This window comes from Blennius ocellaris (genome assembly GCF_963422515.1).
Source record: "Blennius ocellaris genome assembly, chromosome: 14".
Lineage (NCBI taxonomy): Eukaryota > Metazoa > Chordata > Actinopteri > Blenniiformes > Blenniidae > Blennius > Blennius ocellaris.
In genome coordinates, this window is record NC_137663.1 from 14746729 (window position 1) to 14769413 (window position 22685).

The 22685-nt window shown below is 45.4% G+C and overlaps 4 protein-coding genes across 5 annotated transcripts; all 4 read left to right on the forward strand.

Moving 5' to 3' along the window:
* Positions 1-1136: 1136 nt before the first annotated feature.
* On the forward strand, positions 1137-7072 carry pigs (phosphatidylinositol glycan anchor biosynthesis, class S). The gene is made up of 12 exons (XM_080508637.1): positions 1137-1166; positions 2356-2495; positions 2605-2716; positions 2792-2881; positions 2978-3069; positions 4228-4468; positions 4565-4707; positions 4809-4923; positions 5018-5163; positions 6009-6109; positions 6193-6403; positions 6503-7072. Exons 1-12 carry the CDS (start codon positions 1148-1150, stop codon positions 6779-6781), a joined length of 1689 nt encoding a protein of 562 aa, XP_080364763.1. The 5' UTR covers positions 1137-1147; the 3' UTR covers positions 6782-7072.
* Positions 7073-7635: 563 nt separating this feature from the next.
* srsf1b (serine and arginine rich splicing factor 1b) lies at positions 7636-11357 on the forward strand. Of its 2 annotated transcripts, XR_013936907.1 has the most exons (6): positions 7636-7677; positions 7807-8039; positions 8760-8986; positions 9075-9247; positions 9728-10474; positions 10786-11357. XR_013936907.1 is itself a non-coding variant. In XM_080508647.1 (5 exons), the coding sequence occupies exons 2-5, from the start codon at positions 7846-7848 to the stop codon at positions 9938-9940; spliced, it is 807 nt and encodes a 268-aa protein (XP_080364773.1). In that variant the 5' UTR covers positions 7636-7677; positions 7807-7845; the 3' UTR covers positions 9941-11357. The 2 variants fall into 2 exon arrangements, 1 of the variants encoding a protein (XP_080364773.1); XM_080508647.1 differs by having other exon boundaries at positions 9728-11357.
* Positions 11358-12893: 1536 nt separating this feature from the next.
* Positions 12894-14801, forward strand: dynll2b (dynein, light chain, LC8-type 2b). The gene is made up of 3 exons (XM_080508653.1): positions 12894-13015; positions 13829-13973; positions 14064-14801. Exons 2-3 carry the CDS (start codon positions 13842-13844, stop codon positions 14199-14201), a joined length of 270 nt encoding a protein of 89 aa, XP_080364779.1. The 5' UTR covers positions 12894-13015; positions 13829-13841; the 3' UTR covers positions 14202-14801.
* Positions 14802-15417: 616 nt separating this feature from the next.
* heatr6 (HEAT repeat containing 6) lies at positions 15418-21644 on the forward strand (the record flags this gene model as incomplete). Its single annotated transcript, XM_080508985.1, has 20 exons — positions 15418-15702; positions 15846-15953; positions 16053-16193; positions 16282-16397; positions 16530-16644; positions 16729-16830; positions 16927-17091; positions 17187-17431; positions 17577-17751; positions 17838-18044; positions 18334-18433; positions 18513-18934; positions 19230-19352; positions 19476-19562; positions 19784-19918; positions 20001-20123; positions 20210-20334; positions 20497-20593; positions 20742-20946; positions 21053-21644. 20 exons carry the CDS (start codon positions 15418-15420, stop codon positions 21625-21627), a joined length of 3651 nt encoding a protein of 1216 aa, XP_080365111.1. The 3' UTR covers positions 21628-21644.
* Between the last annotated feature and the right edge of the window lie 1041 nt (positions 21645-22685).

The window sequence follows — 22685 nt, forward strand, 5'->3', positions numbered from 1 at the left end:
GGGCCAGCCTGTCAAGGTATAACTCACTAATCCTTTTGCATTGGGCAATGCTAGCAGAGTTTTATAATGTCCCTGCAAAACTGACAAGTTTAAATTAGTGTTCAGTATATGTAGGAGCATTTGGTTAAAGAAATGCCTTTATATCCCCATGGTGGCTGTCTGTTAGTGTAGTGTGGTTAGTGCTCCAAAATTGAGCCTATTCACAGGCCTTTCTGTGTTAAGGTTGCATGTACTTCCATTACATTTGTGGTTTTTGTCTGGTTTCCTGTGAGAGTCAATTAAAAAAGGAATGAAACTGCTCACTCGACATTACATGAAGGTGTGAGTGTGAGAAGTATAGAACGTGGATTGACATGCCAGTGTCCTAAGGCTATTGTGTATGTGAAATAAGCTAAAAAAAAATCTTTGTGTCCATGCACAGCACTGAGAAAGTTTATTTTTTTGTAATATAATGTATTTTCACAAGTCTTATAGCATGTGATTATTATAGCATTTGTTAAAGAGATGCTCTGCAAACCACATTTAAAGTCACTTGGCCCTGGGATACAGCAGGCAAAATATGGCTGAAGTAAACAAGTGAAAGCAAATCTGAGTTGTCATTCATTGCCTCCTTCTGAGGGTACTCTCAACTGCTCAAGCTTAACAAAAAAACAATATTGCTGTTGAAAAAGCTCTTAAACACTTGAAGTTTCTTCATGAGGGTTCTTGTGATTGTTGATAATGATAACTGATGAACACATACAAAGTGCCCCCTGTGCTGAACACATGGGTGTGTTCAGCTTGGGAAGTAGAGCCACAATAACATTGGCAATGATGCATTTGTTAAACAGATGAATTGGATGAACATAACAGGTGTTTTCGGGAAGAAAAAAAACATGGAGATTCTCGCGTTACCTACTATGCCTTTGTGCGTTAGATATATTCACCAGGAGAGACCGACGACCTAAGTGATCCACGCTTTTGATATTTTAGTTAAACTTATTATTTCCATCGGTTTTAATTGACATTTATGGATCATATTCATACTAACATACCGACTTGAAAAGGTTTTTTAATTTTCTTTTTAACTAATAATATCCCAGGATTGACGGTCACGTGACGCTCGACTGCGTGGTGCAGGAACAAGCGCACCCATTTGTTAGCAGGAATGGCGACTACGGAAGTGGGTGAGTCGCTTCAGAATTGAATTGAATACATGCATTTTATGGAGAAAAGTGTTGATATCGGCTCGTAGCAGTTTGAAGACTATAATTATTCCAAACAACAGATGTAGTGATTTGGCACAGAGCTCGTGTTTTGTCCATGTTATGACCCCCTGAGGTCAAATGCTAACAGCTAGCTTCAGAGATGCTGCAGTGTTTCCTCCTTCTTTATACTTTAGAACCTCATATCTGATTAAATCACTTTCAGACCGTGGCATCACTTACGCAATTTATAAATTTCACTTTAGAGCCAAACCAGATGTGAAACAACGTTCAGTAGTGAATGAAATAGAGTCAGGAGGTGGGGCAGTTATTTAATATAAAGTCAAACAATATGCAGGGATTGTGTACGTTTTTGGAAAATAGACAATAAGTCAAGCATTTGAAAGTTAAACCTTTCACTGTTACAAGAAAAATGACAAATATGTTTGACTTATTTGAGCAGAATAGCATTACAAGTTTGAACATCGGTAATACAAATCTGTTAAAGCAACTATTAAAACTGGAAGAGTATTTTGCAACCATTTATGCAATTGTCGGTAACATGACTGCTTAAGAATTAGTCTTTTAGAGGAGCAGAATCTCTCCAAAGTAAAGGACATGGTATAAAAGTGCTTATAGAAGTCTCCATTGTGTTTCTGAAGACTGACAGATCAACAGCGTGAATAATCGAATGTTTCATAAATTGAGTTGCAAAACAAATCACGTTTAATATCATTAATTTCAATATTGTAAATGTACATTTATTCCCTTAATGTCACTTGTCAATTCTGACAATTCATGTCCAGAACTCTCAACTTTAATCAAACACATCCTGAGGGTCGAAATAGAAAACAACCAAAGTTTAACCTGTGAAAATGTGATGATTCAATCTCAAAGTTACTTCTGACATGACAGGCTTGAAATGGGACCATCAGTGCTGCAATTACCGTAGTCATAACTTTAATAATTTCCAAATATAGATGCTCCTAATAATTCAGTGTTTATTGCTGAACATTTGATGCATATCTTCATTTCATTTCTTGTCTTTCTGGGCTCTCAGAAGTGGTGAATGAAGTTTTTCATAATTTTATAAGTGATCTTTTTAAGTGAGAGTGAAATCTGCATGTTCAGCACTCGGGCAATGACACCGTGTGTCTGTTTGGTGTCTCAGAGCGCAGACGGGGCCAGCTTGCTGCGCTCTCCATCGCGGCCGTGGTCATCCTTGTGGGAGTCCCTCTGTGGTGGCGAACGACTGAAACGTATCGCGCGTGGCTGCCTGTCGGTCAGATAAATGAACTGGCGAAACTGCAGGTTTGTTTATTCTTCTAGTGACTCAAACATGTCACGCTTAATGTGACATCGATCTTCAATACGCTGTTTGACAAGTCCTCCTTCTCCTGGTTTTGTGTTTTAATCGCAGCTCCAGTTGTGTACTGAAGTGGAGGTTGTGTTTGCTCGTGGCACCGTCACGCCCGAACAGCAGAAGAAAATCCCCCTGACGCAGACAAACGATGAGGAACATGCAGTCAATGGTGATTTATTAATGACCCGCAGTTACACGATCGGAAGCTCCTCAGCTCACGACTTCAAATCTTCTTTGTTTCCAGAGGACACAGCTTTGAGGTACCGGTATGAAACAAAATACCGCACGGCTACAATCATGGAGGAGGATGCTCTGAACCAGCCCACTGCTGCAGGTGAGCTGCTGGTTCTATAAAGCATCCAGATTATTATTTTTTTTTTACATTTTACCATCTTGGTTAAAAAGCACTGATGATCATTTCTCTCTGTAGAAGCAGATGTTTCTGTGCTCACGCTCAGCGAGAGTCCCAGTGGATCTTTGGTGATTTACATTATTCCAGAGTCTTCCTCACTGCTGCCTAAGGTTTGAGCTCCGCATTTTTTAACAGTCTGGTTTTAGAGCATAAAAGCCCCGTCTCCACCGCACAGAAAGTACCAGCCTAGACGGGTTTAAACGTCTAGGCTGGATTTACTACACGCCCTCAATATTTTAATGTGCTGGCTGGATGAAGCCTCTGCTGTCACTGTGGTCAGCTGCGCACTGGTTGTTTTTATTTTCATTTTCTTTTCTTTGCTGCTCAACTTTAGTGTTTGTTGTGAAAGAGCGGACTTGAAGCAGGGGGAGACCGGGGGGAGGGACTTTGCATCGCGTTTGAGTTTTCTGTTTGCAGCATAGCGCTGGCCGTGGCGCTGATGCGCGTCTGTGACACCGGAGTCTGGAGCTTTCGTCTCCGGCGCTGACCGCGCTCCGGCAGCTCCGCTTTCCAGAGGCGCTCAGCGTTCTGTTCAGCCGCGGTCAGTGGCGCTTTATCGCGGGGACAGACCGCGGAAGCGGTGAAAAGGAGCTCGGAGCTCGGAGCTCGGCGCCTCCGTGCTCCGGCGCTGTGCTGCCGGAACATGGAGGCGCCGGAGTGGAGAACCTCCTGCAGAAAGCTCAGACTCCCGTGTCTGTGCCTCAGCCAACCGGGGGGAACGCTCCGGCCACTTGCCCCGCACCCGAGCGCTCAGTGCGGGGCACGTCGCCCGGCAAGTGGCCGAGCGACTCGCTCTCTCAAAACAAACATGGAAGTTGCGGCTGCAGCTCTCCACTGCAAAAAATGACTGCTGCAAAAAGTAACTTTTTTTTTTTCCGCTGCAAAAAATAACAGTGCAAAGTGGAGAATTTAAACAACAACAGAGGATTCATAAGATCTACATCTGACGACGTTCTTTTCTGTTATAATGTCACATTTCTGCGGAGCTCATAAGCCCCGCCCACTTTTCATGCTCCTCTCTGCAGTGGAGACACGACCCAAAATTTTGGTCGGGGTTAGTGCTTCCGAACTGCTCCGAACCGCTCCGGCCCGGCCCGGCACTTGTGTGCGGTGGAGACGGGGCTAAATTCCACTGTGGTGGACTTTTTTTTTTTTCTTTGGATCATTTCACTCGATTTTCTTTCTTTCATTTATCAAACTGTCATTGCCGTTTTGCAGCTACGGTACTCGGTTGCCTTCTAACAATCCTCCATCATTTGGACTTTCAGGATGTCAACGTGTACGTCGGCCAACGACGGACGGCTCTCTTGCGTATCGGCTCCCAGATGAGAGTTGGCAAGACCTTGGAGCAACTTCTGTCTCACCTGGAGCCTCGGCTCAAGCAGGTGCTGCAGGTGATGTCCTTTAGCCACACCGACATCACGGCTGCACTCAGCGACAGAGTCCGTTTCAGTCCCGACAGCAAGGAGAGCGTCGCTGACAGCATGAGAGCCTTCAAATCCAGTCCAGGTACATTCCCGTTTCCTCTGACCTCGGATCTTGTATTTCTCTTCTGATCTGCTCTGTAAATTGCATGTTTTTTTTTGTTTTTGCCTTTCCCATTAGGTTATGAGATAACCTTCAGTCTGTTGAACCCCGACCCAAAGTCACACCGGCTGCACTGGGACATCGAGGGTGCAGTGGAAACGTACATCCAGCCTTTGCTTACAAAACTTTCCCCCGTGGCAAACTTCAGTCTGGACTCTCAGGTAGTGTGCTTGTTACTCTGCTACGTTCAAACACTATGCAAAAAAAAAAAAATGCACAGCTTCTTTACATGTTTTTTTTCCCTTCTTCTTCTTCTTAACAGGCCTTGCACTACGCCATGCTCGGTGTCAACCCGCGCTTCGACAGCAGCCGCGGCGCCTACACCCTGAATGCTGACAGCCTCGCGCACGTCATCAACCCGGTGGAAGCTCGACTTGGTAAAAAAAAAAAAAAATCTCGCTTCTTCAAAGAAGACACACGACGTCGTTCGTCTTGTCACGTTCACAAAAGCTGTCTTTCAATTATTTCCAGGCTCCAATGCCGCATCGTCTAACCCGGTGTTGAATTTCCTCTTGTACGTGCCCGACGCCCACCATTCACCACTTTACATCCACGACCGTCACAAACAGGAGGTGCCCACTAACGCGTTTCACTCCCCGAGATGGGGCGGAATCATGGTAAGCTCCACAAAGTGAATAGTTTTGTGTATTTAAGATTCGCTTTATGAAACTGAATGATTAAGAAGGGTATCGACAAACAACGGACTCAACAAATCTGGTCAGACACCGAGTCAAACAACATCAAGATGTTTGTGACATTTTCCGATCGCTCAAATAATTATTTCATGCATGTGTATGAAGTTATACAGCATCCTTTGTCTCTTACTGTACGAAAGTATCTTAATTTAAATGTCTATAGGGATGTTAGGGATCACTGTTTATGTCTATATCTGGTTGTCATACCCCACTGTTCTAAATAAAAGTAAAATGGAACAAGGAGTACTTCCATCAGATGTACTCTCATTTTTAAAAACTATTTTTCCTAAATCCAGCTTTTTGAGTCCCGTGGTGAAAACGGCTGTCCTTTTCTTATCAGATATTGTATAGTTGAAACAAGATATCTCAATATTTGTTTCTTTCAAATATACAGATTTACGTTTTTATCAGAACAACTGAAAGATTAAACCCTAATTTATAGTCAGAAAGCAAGTCTGTAGTTCTGTATTACACATTTTTGGAAGTGTTCAATGACTTTTATTTACATTTTCTTAATTGAACCGTCTATTTTTTTTAGCAGAAAACTTTTTTTTATTGATTTTGCATTGCCGTCTAAAGAAGTTCCCAGTTTGGTTTTATTATCATGACGTCTGTGTCACTTTACAAAACTCGGTGTGAAATGGCATTGACATGTGAAAATGTTGTACTTTGACAGACCTGGGTGGCATCACTAGTGATAAAGCTCCGCTTGCTCCATAATGTCGTACTGCTGTTTAAATGGAGGACGTCTTCTCTATTTTCCCCAGATTTATAACGTTAACGGTTACTATGGGCCACAGGCTCAGTTCCCCGTGGACATAAACATCAACATGGCCGAAGTCATGGGAGTCTTCCTCGCACAGCTTCGGTGAGCGTTCCGTGCCTGAACAATAGCGGCCCGTCTCCCGTCGACCTGAGCTGATAACTCCTGTCTCGTGTGCGACTTCTCAGACTGCTGCTTGGCGTGCAGTCGTCGTCCCCTCCCCCGGACTTCATGATGGCGCCGTGTGGCAGCGCAGGGTTGGCCGATTGGGAGCTGGACCGCCTCATGTGGAGTCGCAGTGTGGAAAACGTGGCCACAGCCACAACCACGATCACCTCTCTGGCACAGCTGCTTGACCAGATAGGAAACATCGTCATTAATGACAACATCGCCCAACAGGTGAATTTATACACAAGTGTCCGAGTCTAATGTAAGCACAGCGTCGACATAAGGTGGGCCACAGTACCAAGCCTAATATTTTCTGCTTCTGCCACGCAGGTGTCCAGTGCCGTCACATCCCTGCAGCTGGCTGTGGGCGAGTTAGAGGCCGGTAACCTCGGCTTTGCTCTTCAGTACAGTAAGGAAGCCATCTTGGCATCAGAGAAAGCCTTCTTCGACCCCTCGCTCCTCCACCTCCTTTACTTTCCTGACGATCAGAAATTTGCCATCTACATCCCGCTCTTCCTGCCCATGTGTGTGCCTATCCTGCTGTCCCTGCTCAAAATTGTGTCGGAGGCCAGACAGAGACGCAGGGAAAAACAAGCCAAAAAGGACTGAGACATCTCGGGACAAAGGAATGTGACAAACACAAGGCGTGAACTAACTTGATGGACTTCACCTTTTATTTAGAGGAAAATATGATGGAGGGTTTCTTTGAAGGTGTGGTTATTGGAAGTGCAGTTTGATTTTTTTTTTCTTTTCTTATGCTTCTTTTCAAATTTTAACGAATGGCTGCTATGATTGTGTCACACTGTACAGTTAAAAGTTTGATTTGTAAATGTGTAAAAGTTTTATATTTGTGTGTATCTTTTTTTTTAAGTTATTGTGAAAATAAAAAGTCAAGTTGATTCTTAAAGTGTCTGCTTTTTATGTTTCCTTCATCGAACGTTGGTAGGGAGTTGTTTTGTGTGTGTGTGTGTGTGTGTGTGTGTGTGTGTGTGTGTGTGTGTGTGTGTGTGTGTGTGTGTGTGTGTGTGTGTGTGTGCGCGTGTAAAATTTGCCAGCCACTTATCCATCCATCTTGTATACCACATATTATTGCAGCCAATCGCATTTTACTATGAGCGAGGGCAAGATGCACCCTGGGCACGTTCCTGTTTTGATTCCACAATGTCAGAATCCTGCTTGTGAGGTTATTTGTTGTCACTCACTTGCCCCTCGGACCGGTGTGTGTCGTCGATGTTTGACTTGTGATGGACTATAGCGACCTGTCCATGGCCTACCCTGCCCTTGACCGTAATTATCCGGTAAGTTTCTGTGTGGTTTTTAAGTTCTGTGGTGAATTTCTTTCAAGAAGATAAATGTGGTGGTTGTAAGCTGTATGACTCAGTGCTGCGGCAGGGCGTTGCTTCACTCACCAGCAGGGGGCGCTGTCTACGTGTTTAAAGGTTGTTGCACGCGCTCTCATCGCTGAAGAAGACCGCGTGCTAACTGCATTGTGATTTTAGCTGCTGGTAAAAAAAATCAGTTTTCTTTAACGTATACATTGCAAAGCTAAGATTTCTGCAACTACGCTGTGTGTAACCTAAAGTTAATCGTGTAATTGCTACATTCAGTCTATTTTCCCTCCTTTTTTCCTTCAGGAGGAGACTTGCTAGCCAACCCGCTAACTCTTCGCCATCATGTCCGGCGGAGGTCTCATTCGAGGTCCGGCTGGGAGCAACGATTGTCGGATATACGTCGGGAATCTGCCCCCAGACATCCGATCGAAAGACGTCGAAGATCTGTTCTACAAATACGGATCCATCCGAGACATCGATCTGAAGAACCGCAGAGGAGGCCCTCCGTTCGCCTTTGTGCAGTTCGAGGATCCGAGGTGAGCCGCGGCGTCCCGCCACGTCCCTGCGGTCCCCCTTCAGGCAGCGGGAACAAACAAAACTGTGCTCAAACACACACTAACACACATCCATGAAGTCTAATGCATATCCATGAAGGTATTTTCCCCAAAGGATTATATTGGACTATTCCAGTTGTTTCATGATTTCGTGTGTGGCTGTGGCGTGTGTTTGAGGCCTGCTGCAGATTGTAGTGGTGAGGATGTGCTCGGCTAACACCTTAGCTCATGCTATTCTTCTTTCGGTTCAATTTTTAAACCCTTTATCGTTTGTTCTCATATAAACGGGTTAATTTAATTTCGCTTAATCAGGACATACTCTTGTATTGCGGTAACATGCTAACTCTTTAATTAAAATATTAATTTAGATAAAGAAAATGTTGTGTATGCATTAAAAAAAAATCCCAACTATTAGTAAAACTTGTAATTTCCGTTCAGTTTATCTGCCAATAAAAATTCTTCGTGGCTAGAGAAATGCACAAAGGTCTGGCCTGGGAGCTGCTTTGGATTATGCTTCAGGCTTAAGCAGGGAAATGTTTGAAAGCTCTTCTGCCAGTTTGAGCTCTTTTGTGCCACAATTTCACTGTCTCCATGAAACTTCCTTAAACTTTTCTGCAATTCCAGCTGCCCCTCTTTCACCGGGACGCTCTGCGTTTGTTAAAGTTGATGCGAGTCACGCAATCTTTGCCTGGATTTTTACAGGGATGCAGAGGATGCTGTTTACGGGCGTGACGGTTATGACTATGATGGCTACCGGCTGCGTGTCGAGTTCCCCAGAAGTGGACGCGGAGGCGGCGGCGGCGGCGGAGGAGGAGGAGGAGGCGGTGGTGGTGGAGGCGGTGGCGGCGGTGGTGGGGGGCCAATGGGACCCCCGAGGGGAAGGTATGGTCCCCCATCTCGGCGATCGGAGTACAGGGTTGTCGTGTCAGGTAAGCACTCGCTTGTTTTGTTTCTGCATGCTCAACATCTATTGTTTTGTCTACAGCTGGATGTAAAGACCTCATTTTTCCCCATCAGGTCTTCCTCCTAGTGGGAGCTGGCAGGATCTGAAGGATCACATGCGAGAGGCAGGTGATGTATGTTATGCTGATGTATACCGCGATGGCACTGGAGTTGTGGAATTTGTACGCAAAGAAGACATGACCTACGCTGTCCGTAAACTGGATAATACCAAGTTTCGCTCTCACGAGGTGGGTACATAATGCCTGCATCACAACATATTAATAGGAATTGACAGAGTGGCTACATTTTGGGTGAGGTGAAAACTATTGGCACTATAAGACTAATTTAGGCGACGATGCCCCTCATGTTGCTCTAATGCATGCAGGTTGTGTATCAAAGTTTTGTCATGCTATTGATTGTCTTGATTGGAACACATTTTCAGAAACAGAAGTATTTAATGGCATTTTGACCGTCATGTAGTGGTGGGAATGACTGTTAATACCTCTGCAAAGTGATGTGATGACGGAACAGATCATCAGGTAATCGATACAGCTTAAATGGGCTTTTAAGCTGTACGTGTCACAAACCTCAGATGCAATAGGCAGTTACTTTTCCAACGACAACGTTTTGCTCCACGAAAGTACTGCTCTGCCTGGTCTTCCTGCATCAGTGTCACGTTGGCCCGTGTAAATGAAGAGCTGGTTAGAAGTGTGCGTTTGTGTGTTTAGGGCGAGACGTCCTACATCCGCGTGAAGACGGACGGGCCCCGCAGCCCGAGCTACGGCCGCTCTCGCTCTCGGTCTCGCAGCCGCAGCCGGAGCCGGAGCAAAAGCGGCTCTCGCAGCTTCTCGCCGCGTCGCAACAGGGGATCTCCACGTTACTCTCCTCGACGCTCACGCTCCCATTCCCGCTCTCGATCCCGGTCCCGCTCTCGCACTTAGGCCCCACCTAAGCTTTACCAATGCTTCGATGTTCTTCAGTGGCGGCGAGAAGATGGAAATCTTCGCATCTCTTACTGAATTCTGAACACTCACCTGAAATCATCTCATGTATCGTGTGTGTTTGCTGTCATGTTATGTGCTTCCCTCTCCCTCCCAAGTGTTTGTTGCATTTTTGTTTTTTTTGGTTTCTCTCCTCTTTTTTTTTTTTTTGCAAACCGTAACATCGGGTCTTTCTACTTGACCCAGCTTCACTTCATTCTCCCTCTTTCCCCTCGCACCCGAAAACTTCCCTCCCTTTTTCGTCCCTTGTGTTTCTTTCTCTGCTCCCTTTTGTCATTGTCGAATGTTTTGTGTTTGGTTTGATTTGCAGATTTTCTTTTTTTTTTAATTACTACTTTCAAACATGTATTCTGTCCTTTTGACCTTCTTGTGTGTTTCTCTGTAGAGTTCAGAGGAACAGGATAGGATGGGATCAGAGGATTCAGTTCAAATTAGGATAAACAGGAGGAGGAGGAGTCAAATGTGGCACCAATGGTATGATGGCTGTGCCTTGTCAACTGTGAAATCTGCATTATTAGGCATTTCTAATATACTTACCATTAGAGCACCATAGATGAATGTTTTCAGTAGTACCACCTTTCACGTGGTAGTCCAAAGCTTTCTTGTCTTTTATTATCCAAGCTAACTCGGTTGTGCTTTGGAGCTTGATTATAGTCAGTGTCCCTTATCTATCTTTTTCAGAATAAACGCCCTGGTAGCTACATTTACTGATATTTCTTGAAGTATCTTGTGAAGGTGTGATTCTAACTCGCCTCCTTCTCTTTGATTCTGCTGGTATTCTGAAGGTTTGGACTGGGCTCAGTGTCTCACCATTCCGGAGCCGGATCACGATTCAGGATCAGATTAGGATTAGGCTTCAGGATGGATACATGGAGCCCGCCACCTGGCCCTGTCCACATTACGCCCTCCCATCAAACTGGAATCTTTGTAGCGAGACACTCAAATCAAATTGGCTGTTGAAAGTTTCCAAATTTGCTTTTTCTACCATTTTGTGTGGAACCTCAGAGACATAATCGCTGATGGCAGTGACAAGGAATTATTTTTCAAATTTTTTTTTGTTTTGGAAATTACAACTTAATGAAGCGCAAAGCGCCGGATCAAATCCAGGAGGAGGGCTGGGAGGTGCAGAACGGATCCACACGCGTAAGGAGAGTGGTAAATAGTGGGGCAACATTAACAGTGGCGGCGGGAGGGAGGGAGGTCTGGGAGGCGACGAGGGAATGTGACCTTAATGTGGTTTGTATCTTTTCTTTCATAGGTCAGTCTTTTCCAATGTTAACTGGGTTTTGATTTTCTTACATATATTCTTCAGTATTTGAAAGCTTTATTCTCTTTTAATAAAATGAAGTGATTTGGGTTTTTGTCTGGAACTCATTATGTCCATCCACCCCCCCACACACACACACACACAAGCATCCACTGCATCGATTTCTTAAAGTCAAGAATTTCACAGATTTTGACCAAAACTTGTGTATTACTTAAAAATGAAATCACATGAATCCAGATGAGTATTGTTGCTCTTGTTAATGCTGGTTTTTATTTTGAAAACTATTGAATCAACTTGTAAATCTTTAAATTAGAGAATTGGTGTGAACGAATGAAAATAAATGTAATTGGCTCTCGTGGCAGAAGTGCCACATACCTCATGGCCAGATTTTACAAGATACAATTAAGGTGACGGTATGTCACAATGTGTTATACAATCATTAAAAGAAGAGATGCAAAAAAGGCCAAAGTGCCATGCATGGTGTAACAGAAATTGATTTTAAGAGTTTAATCTTTATTAACGGGACGGTGTAGTGGTTAGACCGGTTTGAGCTGTAATGGACTGTGTCCCCCTGCCGGTGTTGCAAATGGGTGAACAGAGGTGGGACAGGTTTGAGCGTTTCAGGACCATGGAGAGAGACCAGGCTGACGCGGGACGAGTGATTCAATGCAAGGTTCCCATCTTGTGCAACGTGTAGGTGGTATCTTACAACATACATCGCAGAGGTTAATTGTTGAGTTAAATGTCCACTAATGTAAAAATGGAAATTAAAGTGTTAAGCATTTTAGTTGTGATTATGACCTTTAATAAAAAAAAAAAAAAAGATGCATTTCAAACTTGTACATGAATGGATACAATCAAAAGAGAGACATTTATCGCTCTGTAAAGTCTGGTTGTATTTGTCCAGAATATCTATCTTCAGACTGTTGTCCCAAACCCAACTGATTAGTTTCACCAAATACTCAAATGTGCTTTATTACATTTTGCGCTTGTTCTCTAGCATGAGGGTACTGTCCCTGTTCATGTGATGAAACTCACATACCACTGAAAATGGATGAAACAAGTATGTAATAAGTCATTTGTGTGAGAGGCCCTTCATTCATATAGAAATTGTTTGATTTATTTATTTTTATATTAAATAGAATCCGATTTAGTATAAAGTGAATGTCTCTGTTTCTGGAATTATTTCCATCCTTCTCTGTGGTGTATCCACACGTATGCAGAGGCCCATGGCAATGATGAACTCAACATTGTGGCGATTTAGAATTGAAAATGTGGGCTTGTTTTTTGTTTTGCTTTTCAAAGATAATATGCTTCTATCTCAGCATTCAAATAGATTAAAGTCTTTACAACAGTCAGATTTGTCTTTTATGTGTAGGTGCATCTGAGTAAAACAGAACAACGATATGTCAGTTGTTTCTACAGTCACGGGGTTCGATCCGCCGACGCAGCCGATCGCCTGTATCGATCCTCTGACGCAGCCAAATCACCTGCATCGATCCCCTTGAGCGGGGTAGGCGGCAGTTCCTCGAAAGCGGTGCATCCTGGGTGGATATAAGATGCAGGCGCTGTCCGCGAGTAGAAAACGCCGTCAGCAGGGTGAGGTCCGGCCGCAGCCAATCACGTGCCGGCTGTTTCGCGAAGGGCGGGGCCAGCACGCCATGCTGCTTCCTTTCATACAAGAAGAGGAGAATTGTGCATACGGACGAGCAGCGCGCATTAAGACTTTCAAACTTAACAGGGACACGGTAAGACTTCGAGGCCGCGGCTTGTTAATAATAAATGGGTGTCTTGTGGTTCGGAGGCCGTGCGATGAGACGAGGGCAGCGGGTCCTCGGCCGCTGTGTTCCGAGAGGCTGCCCTCACTTTCTTTGCATTGTTTGCAATCCCACCAGCTCAAGGTGGAGCAGGCGTTCACAGGCTGCGTTTATTAGAGCAGATGCTGCTGAACGCTTCTTGAACAGCCTTGATTTTTTAGATGTACAAGAGCAGGCGTCTGTAAGGAGTCAAACGTTTCTGCGTTGTTGCACGTTCCGTCAAACGGGACACGAATCCATTTATTTCAAAGATCTAACCCAAGTTGTCAGTTAAATAAACTACACACAGGAGCAGTGGTTGTCATTCTAAATGAAATGTGATTGGATAAGGTCACATGTTGATTCCGCTCTCATTTACCAATCAGTGCAAACTTGAAGTAAATAAACTCACCTGCTGGTGGTGCCTGCTTTAATTAAGTCCAGTCTGTACAACAAAGTCCACATCCAATGGTGGAAAGGACTGAAAATGTGCTCATGAATACTTGATTACATGTAAATGTCACTCAGTTTTTCCAAATTCCTGCATCTCGGTTTGAGTAGATGACCATGCATTCTCTATGAAAGACTGAATTTTATTGGCGCAAATCAAATGTTTTGACTCTTCAGAAAAGTCTGTGTGCCAAGCAACTTATTAAAAAAAAAAAGTACCTTGCATGTTGTGGATAACACTCAAGTATAACTCGTGAAATATTTCTTGATCACACGGTTGTAATTAATTTCTCTTCCTTTTTTCTGCCCCTACAGTCAATAAGCCACCATGTCGGACAAGAAGGCAGTAATCAAAAATGCAGATATGTCTGATGAGATGCAGCAGGATGCAGTGGACTGTGCGATGCAGGCGATGGAAAAGTACAACATTGAAAAGGATATCGCTGCTTATGTCAAAAAGGTATGCTGTCCCACTAATGACTCAGTAGTGGGGTTAAGTGAACTTGTGTTTCTAATTAATCAGGTGATTTCTTTTTCATCTCTGCTGCAGGAGTTTGACAAAAAGTACAACCCCACATGGCACTGCATTGTCGGGAGGAACTTTGGAAGCTACGTGACGCACGAGACGAAGCATTTCATATACTTCTACCTGGGTCAAGTGGCTATTCTACTGTTTAAGTCTGGATAAAGCATGTCCTGCAAACTACTTTTAATTCAGCCCTCACTTCATTTGTGCCACACTGTACATTTGCTACCATTTTCCTGCAGACACACCTACCTCCTGCTTTTTTAGGTCTTGTTTTTTTGCCACTTGCAACACTACTACCATTGGTGAATGGTGCTTTAGTTATGTCGGGACTGGTGGGTGATGCATCATTCATATCATTTGCGCATGTGGCAGGCTCGGCTGTAGCTCATAATTTCTCATTATAGCACGTTTGTTTTGCTGTGCACTGATGCATAGATTTGTACATTATTTCATATGGATATGTTGTGAGATAACTTATTTTCCTTGAATTAAAAAATAAAGAGCAACAGAATATTTGTTTGGTTTTTAATTTTCTGTGCCATCTTGTCTAAAAATGCCAAAACTGTTGCTTCTACTCAAAGATACTCCATGCTCTGAGCTGTAGGCTTTTGTACATGTCTTAACATTCCTTTTTTTTGTGCTTGGAATTATTTACATTTTGCAACATTACGGCTATGTATCTGCAATGTAATACGGTGTGTCATCTGGTATTGTGATGTTTTGAACTTGTAGCGCACAAAACGACTTTGAGAAAATAAATTTGTTCAAAATGTTTTGCGTCTCTGACACCAACACTACTGCATTATTATAGACCCCTTCCAAGGCCATGTGATTCGTTTTATTTTTATTACACTTGTAAACCTTTAAGTGCTGATATGATAATGGTACACATCCATCCATCTCTATAAAACTGAATCCAGTTCATCGCCTTTGTACTCTGGACAGGCAGGATATACTTTTGAATGGTCTCTGGCCGAAAGACATCTCAGATTTTCTTGTAGAGTAGGAAACCTCCGAGTTCCTCATAGATTTACTGAAGTGTTCCCAGAACAAGGTGGAGCAGCTTTAGTTGCTCCACTCCTCACCGGTCGGGGGGGAAACACTTCTTGAACACCTGAAGATTGATGACACAAATAATTGGTCAGGCTTTCCATTAAACAAATTGTACTAATTTTTATAACCTTTAATCTTAATAAAAAGAAATGTATGTATTCTACTTTATATGCCTTTCTTAATCACTTTGCGTAAAGCATTGTGTTCAGGGAGACGGTTTTTTTTTTTAAAGTTCCGTTTTTTGCACACTAGGGGGCAGTACTAGTCATGGTTCTCAGATCTCCACACAGAAATAGAAGAACGAGTAAAACAAACTGAAAACATGGCGGCGCACACGGGACGCTCGGGCCCGGCTCTCCGTGTCCAGAGCTTCCCCGTGTCGGCTCTGTCTGCCGACGCCGCTCCCTTCACTCCCAAGGCCGCTGACAGCCGGCTGCCCGACTCGCTGTCGGACGCAGAGAAACAGTTTTCCCGCTGCGCCTCAAAGCTCAGAGCCCTGCGCTCGAACTCCAGCCAGCTGAAAGAGGAGCTCAACCTGCTGTTCGATCAGCTGCTGTCCGAAAACTACAACCGAACCCTGGAGCCCAACATCAACATCCAGCCAGAGGTAACAGCGGGGTTGGTTTAGTCTTTTGGTCTCGACTCACTCTGGGTACATTTTTATCACGTGGTAGCCATCTCTCTCTCTCGCTCTCTCACTCCCTCCCTCCCTTTCTCTTTTTTTTTTTAATTTATAAACTTCCATCCCAGGATGTGTGCGTCCTGCTGAAGCATGTCAGCTCCCTGGTGCCACTGAGTCAAGAACATTTAGTCATCAAACTATGCCAGCTAATGCACCATCTACTCAATCAGCTCAAGGTAAATAAGCAGCCTTTTATTTTGAAATTTGTTTAAACTATATTCTCTTTCCAACATGTAGGGTCTCATTTAATTATTGTCATTATGTATTTATTTAAGGTCATAATGGATGAACAGACACTGGATGTGTTGCTGAACTATACTACCCGTGCACTGAAAGTGTGTAGTACGTGGACTCACTCGGATATCCTCCTGGCCCTCTCCACTGTGGTGTATGGAAATGGACCTCAGTGCCACCAGGTAGTTATTTAAGCGTTCTGCTTTTTTTTTTTGAAAGTGTACGGTAAGTGTTGTTTACCCCTAGTCTTTTTTTTTTTCTCACTCGTAGCATCTCGGTGAGTTACTGAGCGATGACGGAGTCCTGCAACAATATATGTCCACGTCTCAGCCGAGTATGGAGCTGCGGCGTGATGCTCTCTCCTGCATGGCCAACATTTGCCTCAGGTAGGCTCGGGCATGCATGTGTTTGAACTGTTGGATGAAGCCCCATATACACAAAAGGGAACCTTTCATATCTTGTGTGTTGTTGTTTTTTGTGATATATATATTTTGGGTTTTTCAATGGTGTCCCTGCAGGATCCCTGGCCAACCACCGCTGGATGATGAGTACAGAAATGTGTGTTTTAAAGTCTTCCTCAAAACACTGGCGTCGCCGAAACCTGCCGACACTGACGAGCTCTTCTACTGCCTGGTACTTGTGGTCGTTGCATTGCAATTCACGTTTCAATGACGGAGCGTTCTATCGTTTAAACTTACGCCTGTGTCATCAATGCAGGTGAGCCAAGCAGCGTTGAAAGGAATGCAGTGTTGTATCGCCGGTGGGAAGTGGAAGTTTGGCGGAGGGGAGGAGCTTGGGTCTTTGCTGGCTGCTCTTAAGGTTTAATATCATTTCCCATTTGCTTAGTTTTCTTTCACTGTGGGCGAAATGTGATCAAACGTGCTTGATCAAAGATCCTGCTCATGTTCTCCTCAGCGGCTGATGTTCCAGGGCGCTCCTGGAGTGAGTGTGGAGTGGCTGCCGGTACTTTACCCAGCACCTCTTCCACAGTATGAAGCCCTCTCTCCACCCAAACCCGCTGAAGCACCAAAGTCCTCTGAACCACTGAAAGATGCCACGACGCCTGGAAAGGCGTCCGGGGTAGGAATTGTCTTCTTTTTTTTTTTTTCTGTGAAGGGTCATAAAACAATCATTAGCAAACTAATTCTTTTTGTTTATTTGTCTCTCTGGAGAAGAAAAAGAAAAAATCCAAAGGAAAGGGGAAGAAGACAAAAGGTGAGGGGAGCAAAGGGGACGACGGGGACGACGAAGAGAGAGAGATTGGACCCGCGTTGCAGAAAGGAGAGGGACGAGAAAGTGTCAGAAGAGAAGGGGAGGTCTCTCTTAAACCTTCCTCTCCGTTTCTCTACCCATCCTGGAAGAAAAGCAGTTCAGACTCTGAGTTTTCTGACCCAGAGGGCAGCGCACTGAACAGACTAAGGTATAGAAAACACTACCCCGGTCCATCAGCGTCCCCAGCCCCTTTTGTTGTTTTTCAACTGAAAGTTGAAGCTTTTTCCCCCCCAATTAAGACACTGTAGTTCTCTATGGCACTTTCTAAAACCGCACTCTCTCGGCTCTTCCAGACTGAACCACGGCCGCGTGCGTCAGTTGGCTCTCCACTGTCTGCTCGCAGTCGTGAAAGCGGTGGAGAAAAGGACTCTGTACGGGTACTGGTCATCCTTCATTCCCGACACTCCTATCGGGGGGCCGCCGCCTCTTACTCTAATCACAATTATCCTCAAAGACCCTTCGCCAAAGGTCCGCCCCATCGCCAAGTAAGTTTACGACCCTCCCTTGGCTTGTACGGTCGCTACACGGTCCGCCCCCTCTGCCCCCCCCCATAGGTGCGGCTGTGTGCGCTTCAGGTGTTGTCTGGGATTCTGGATGGCTCGCGTCAGTTCCTGGCTGTGGCTGAAGACACCGCCTCCCCTCGAACGTCATACACCCCTTTCTCGTTCACGCTGGCCACCACCATCAGAGAGCTGCACCGCTCCCTGAGCTTGGCTCTGCTAGCTGAGACGTCGCCGCAAACGCTTACTCAGGTCATAAAGGTACAACATCATGCTCTTATGTTTGAGTCTACTACTGTCATTGTGATGAGCGTGATCTATTGAAATTCGACCGAAGAGAAAAGCACGTATAGGATTGCTATTGGAGCACATCAGCGGTCGGTTTAAACTAAAATTCCTCCTGAGGAATGCAGATTTGCAGATTTGTGAGGTTTTGCTGTGTTAAACCAAACGTAGTGATCAGAAACCAGCACCTCCTCTCTCGAAGTGAACTGAGGTCTGGGTTGTGGCTTTTGTATCACAGCGTGTCTCCTCCTCCCTTGTCTCTCAGTGTCTGGCCTTCCTGGTGGCCAACACGCCCTACCATCGTCTCAGGCCGGGTCTCCTCTCCCAGCTTTGGAAACAGATGCGTCCTTATTTGCACCACAGAGGTTTGTATTTTTGCAGCGACACCCAGGCATTGGAGAGAAAGAAAAAGCTTCTGACCTCCAAACCGCCCCCGATCCTCAGATGTGACTGTCCGGGTGTCGGTCTTCACGCTTTACGGGGCCATAGTGACGACTCAGGCGCCGCTCCCGGAGGTGCAGCTCCTGCTGCGTCAGCCGGACGACAGCGGCGGCGGAGGCGGCGGCGGAGGCGGCGGCAGCACGGGCTCCTTCACGCCACAGAATCAGAATGCGATTCTCAGCTGGAGACAAAGAGATGGGATGTCCTCGCCAGGCCGAGCAGCGGTCGCACCAGCGCAGCAGAGGTCCTCCACACAATCCCCGCGCGCTCCTCGCACCCCGGGGGAGGAGGAAAGGTCCTCGCTATGGCTGCTGCAGCTGTGCGTGTCACTTGTGACTCAGCCCAGAGAGGAGCCACCAGACAGCGAGGGAGCAGGTGGAGGTGTTGTTATGGAGGCCTCGCCTGTTCGGCTCGTGGCTCTACAGGTGAGGGGTGATGAAGAAAGGTGTGATTGTTTGTATCTGCCAGCATTTGGCCTCATCATTATATGCCTGCCTCCCCTGAGGTGATCGAAAACCGTAATAAGACACTTTCTAAAACAGAACAGACCTGAAAAATGGTTCGTTACTGTTTTTATACCTTTAAACACTTTTTTTTATTCCACTTTTACTTTACATTTGTTACATGCAACGAGCTACAGTGTCGGCAGGCCCGAATTCCCTAAATGGATATTTCTCAAGTTGTGAAGTGTTTATTTTGTGTGCATCCACTAATTTCCAGGCCATGTCCCACTTGGTCCGTGGCTACTTCTCTCTGACCCAATCATATCTCTGTGAGATCGGGCGGGTGAGCAGTCGCTGCCTTGGGGAGGCGGACCCCTCCATACAGCTGCATGGAGCAAAGGTAGCATTGTCCTGTGAACATGCAAACATTAATCTGTGGTCGATCATGTAGTTCATTGCTAGAAATCACAGTATTTGTTCGAGCTTCTAAATATTAGCACTGATATCTCCGCTTGCCGTTTAGTTGGTGGAGGAGTTCGGCACGGGGATAATCCAGCAGTACAGAGCAGAAAACAATGTGCCTGAAAGCTCAAGAGTTCCCATAAGTCAGGTAAGCACAAACCGTATCTGTTTAATGTGTATTTAATCACAATATGGCTTTTTACACTAACATCTGTATATAGTTTTTTTTCTTAAATTGCCATAAATACTATTTTACCATCCAGGAAGCGGGTATCTGCTGCATTTTAAGCCACCAGAGAAAAGCAAGTCCCAGTCATAAGAATACATTTTAAAGTGTTTTTATGTCATAAATGCGTCGGCATAATGCAGGTGGTGCAATTTTGGTCCGAGGTGTTGAGTGGTCCCCTGAATGCAGCGCTGCAGAATGAGCAACATCCGACCCTGCAGGCGAGCGCGTGCGACACGCTGTCCTCTATTCTACCCCAGGCCTTTGCGCAACTTCCCGTAAGTTCCCCTTCAACAGCCCTCCGGTTCCACATTTGATACCGATGCTCACGCTGCCGTTTTGTGTGATTCTTTGTTCAAGGACAAGACCCAGCTAATGTGCGTCACTGTGCTGCTGGGGCTGACCTACATTGAAAACTATCTGGTGAAGGCGGCAGCCCTCAGGGCTTTGGGAATCTACGTACTGTTCCCTTGTTTGAGAGAGGTCGGCACATTTCCAACCCACTGTCGGTGCACTGAGCATGATTTTGTCGGCGCCGTAAAGTCGTGTAACAACCATTTTCTTTTCAGGATGTTATGTTTGTGGCAGATACAGCAAACGCTATCCTGGCTGCCTTCGATGATCGATGTACAAACGTCCGTGCCAAAGCTGCCTGGTCTCTTGGAAATCTAACAGATACACTCATTGTTAACATGTAAGATGGACAAAAAGAAAAAAATATCAAGTGCGACACTAAAGTATCGTTTCATTTTTGCATGAAGATGTTGAGAAACTCATGATGTTCACGCATTTATGAAATGGGAGTCAAGTATAAACATTTTCACATCAATTAGCGGACCATCATTCTTTTCATCAGGGAATGCGTCGGTGTGGAGTTCCAAGAAGAGTTATCGGACATGCTGCTGCTGAAAATGTTGCAAGCAGCCAACCGAGCTTCAGCTGACAAAGACAGGGTGAGAAAATAAAAGAAATACGAATGTTTTTTTTTTTTTATTTTCATGTTAATTATAAAAGAGTCTGTTGGAAAATGCATGACCATCAAGTACCACATAGTGTAATAGTTAATTTATGCATATGTTTGCTTCTTTTTCTCAATACCAGGTAAAGTCTAGTGCTTTGCGAGCACTTGGGAATCTCCTTCATTTCCTGCATGAGAGTCAGATGACGCGGTCTGCGTTTCAGCGCCCGGTGGAAGACGCTGTTCTTGCTCTGGTGAAGACCGTCGAATCACAGGCCGTGATGAAGGTTCGGTGGAACGCCTGTTACGCCCTAGGAAATGCTTTCGGGAACCCTGCGTTGCCACTTGGTAGGCGTTCGTACCCGCAGCTTCAATCTCTGTTAAAACGTTCTCACGGGAGTCACGGTGTTGCTCACTCATGACTCATCGCAAACCCCCGCTTCTGTTTGTTTAGATTCGGCTCCGTGGTCTCATGACGCGTTCACGACCCTCTGCAACGTCGTAACTTCCTGCAAGAACTTCAAAGTGCGGATCAAGTCTGCCGCTGCCCTGGCAGTCCCCGCTCACCGTGGCTGCTATGGAGACGCAGAGCGCTTCAGCCGCGTGTGGGGCTCACTGGCCACGGCTCTTGAAAACAGCGAGGATACGAACGACTTCCTGGAGTATCGCTACAGTGCCAGTCTGCGACACACGCTCTCAAAAGCCCTCCTGCATCTGCTCAGCGTCGGCCAGCTGCAAGACATGCCTGCTCTCGGGGCGTCACTCGCCAGCGAGGACGGGAGGGGCATCAAAGAGCATCTGATCAAGTATCTTAGGGCGGAGGAAGGAGGCGTAGAGGAGGCAGAAGAAGAAAAGGACACGAGAAAGGACCATTTTCCTCCACAGCAGAGAATTGCAGATCTCGTGCAGACTCTGAACAGAATGAAAGGCTTGAGGGCTGACGGAGAGGGAGGGAAAGAGGAGGAAAGGAGTAAAGAAGCGGTGGTTCAATTCCTGGAGGATCTGATCAAGACTTGTGAAGAAGCTTAAAAATGAAAGAAAAAAAACAAACACATTTTGTTATTGCTTTGTGTCGATAATCTAATATTTCACAGATCACAGCCAGACTGACATGAGGCGCAACATCAACGCATAACAATTTGATAAAGAAACGACTAAAGCAAAGCAGGACGGCCGTAAACTGTATGACTCATGGCTGATTACATCAGATTACTGGTTCCACTTACGGTGACCACGATTCATACATAATTATATGTGCGTCACAATATTTAGATTTTTATTTTAACCATTATTTGGTCAGTGTCCGGTTCTATTGTCCAAACAGTCTTAAAACATGTTTCTTTTTTGGGGAAGCTGTCTGCCAGCACACTGATAAATCAAACTGAAGATCATTGACTGTTTTCAAATCCACTTGTCAACTGCATTTAGCCTGTGTTTGTAAAGTAACACAAGAAAGTCAACTTTAAAGGGTTTATGTTTAACTCTGCCTTATATTTTATGTTTCATGTACAATTGATAACCGGAAGTAAGGGATGCCGTCAAGCTGAAGAAGGAGTCCTATCGGGCATTGTTAGCTCATAGGACTCCCGAGGCAGTCGACAGGTACCGGCAGGCCAAGCGAGCCGCAGCCCGGGCTGTGGTAGAGGCAAAAACTCTGGTCTGGGAGGAGTCCGGAGAGGCCATGGAGGAAGACTTTTGGTCGGCCCCGAGGAAATTCTGGCAAACCGTCCGGCGCCTTAGGCGGGGGAAGCAGTTCTCCACCAACACTGTTTACAGTGGATGTGGGGAGCTGTTGACCTCAACTGGGGATGTCGTCGGGCGGTGGAAGGAATACTTCGAGGATCTCCTCAATCCCACCACCACGTCTTCCATTGATGAAGCAGAGGCTGGGTTCTCAGAGGTGGACTCGTCCATTACCCAAGCTGAAGTCACCGAGGTTGTTGCGAAGCTCCTCGGTGGCAAAGCACCGGGAGTGGATGAGATTCGCCCAGAGTTCCTTAAGTCTCTAGATGTGCAGGGACTGTCGTGGCTGACTCGTCTCTGCAACATCGCGTGGCAGGCGGGGACTGGGACTGGCAGACCGGGGT

Coding starts and splice junctions, on each gene's coding strand:
- pigs (XM_080508637.1), top strand. Junction 2,882..2,977: donor GAACCAGCCCACTGCTGCAG/GTGAGCTGCTGG, acceptor TTCTCTCTGTAG/AAGCAGATGTTTCTGTGCTC. Junction 3,070..4,227: donor CTTCCTCACTGCTGCCTAAG/GTTTGAGCTCCG, acceptor TTGGACTTTCAG/GATGTCAACGTGTACGTCGG.
- srsf1b (XM_080508647.1), top strand. CDS start 7,846: ATGTCCGGCGGAGGTCTCATTCGAGGTCCGGCTGGGAGCAACGATTGT. Junction 8,040..8,759: donor GTGCAGTTCGAGGATCCGAG/GTGAGCCGCGGC, acceptor GGATTTTTACAG/GGATGCAGAGGATGCTGTTT. Junction 8,987..9,074: donor GTACAGGGTTGTCGTGTCAG/GTAAGCACTCGC, acceptor TTTCCCCATCAG/GTCTTCCTCCTAGTGGGAGC.
- dynll2b (XM_080508653.1), top strand. CDS start 13,842: ATGTCGGACAAGAAGGCAGTAATCAAAAATGCAGATATGTCTGATGAG. Junction 13,974..14,063: donor TCGCTGCTTATGTCAAAAAG/GTATGCTGTCCC, acceptor TCTCTGCTGCAG/GAGTTTGACAAAAAGTACAA.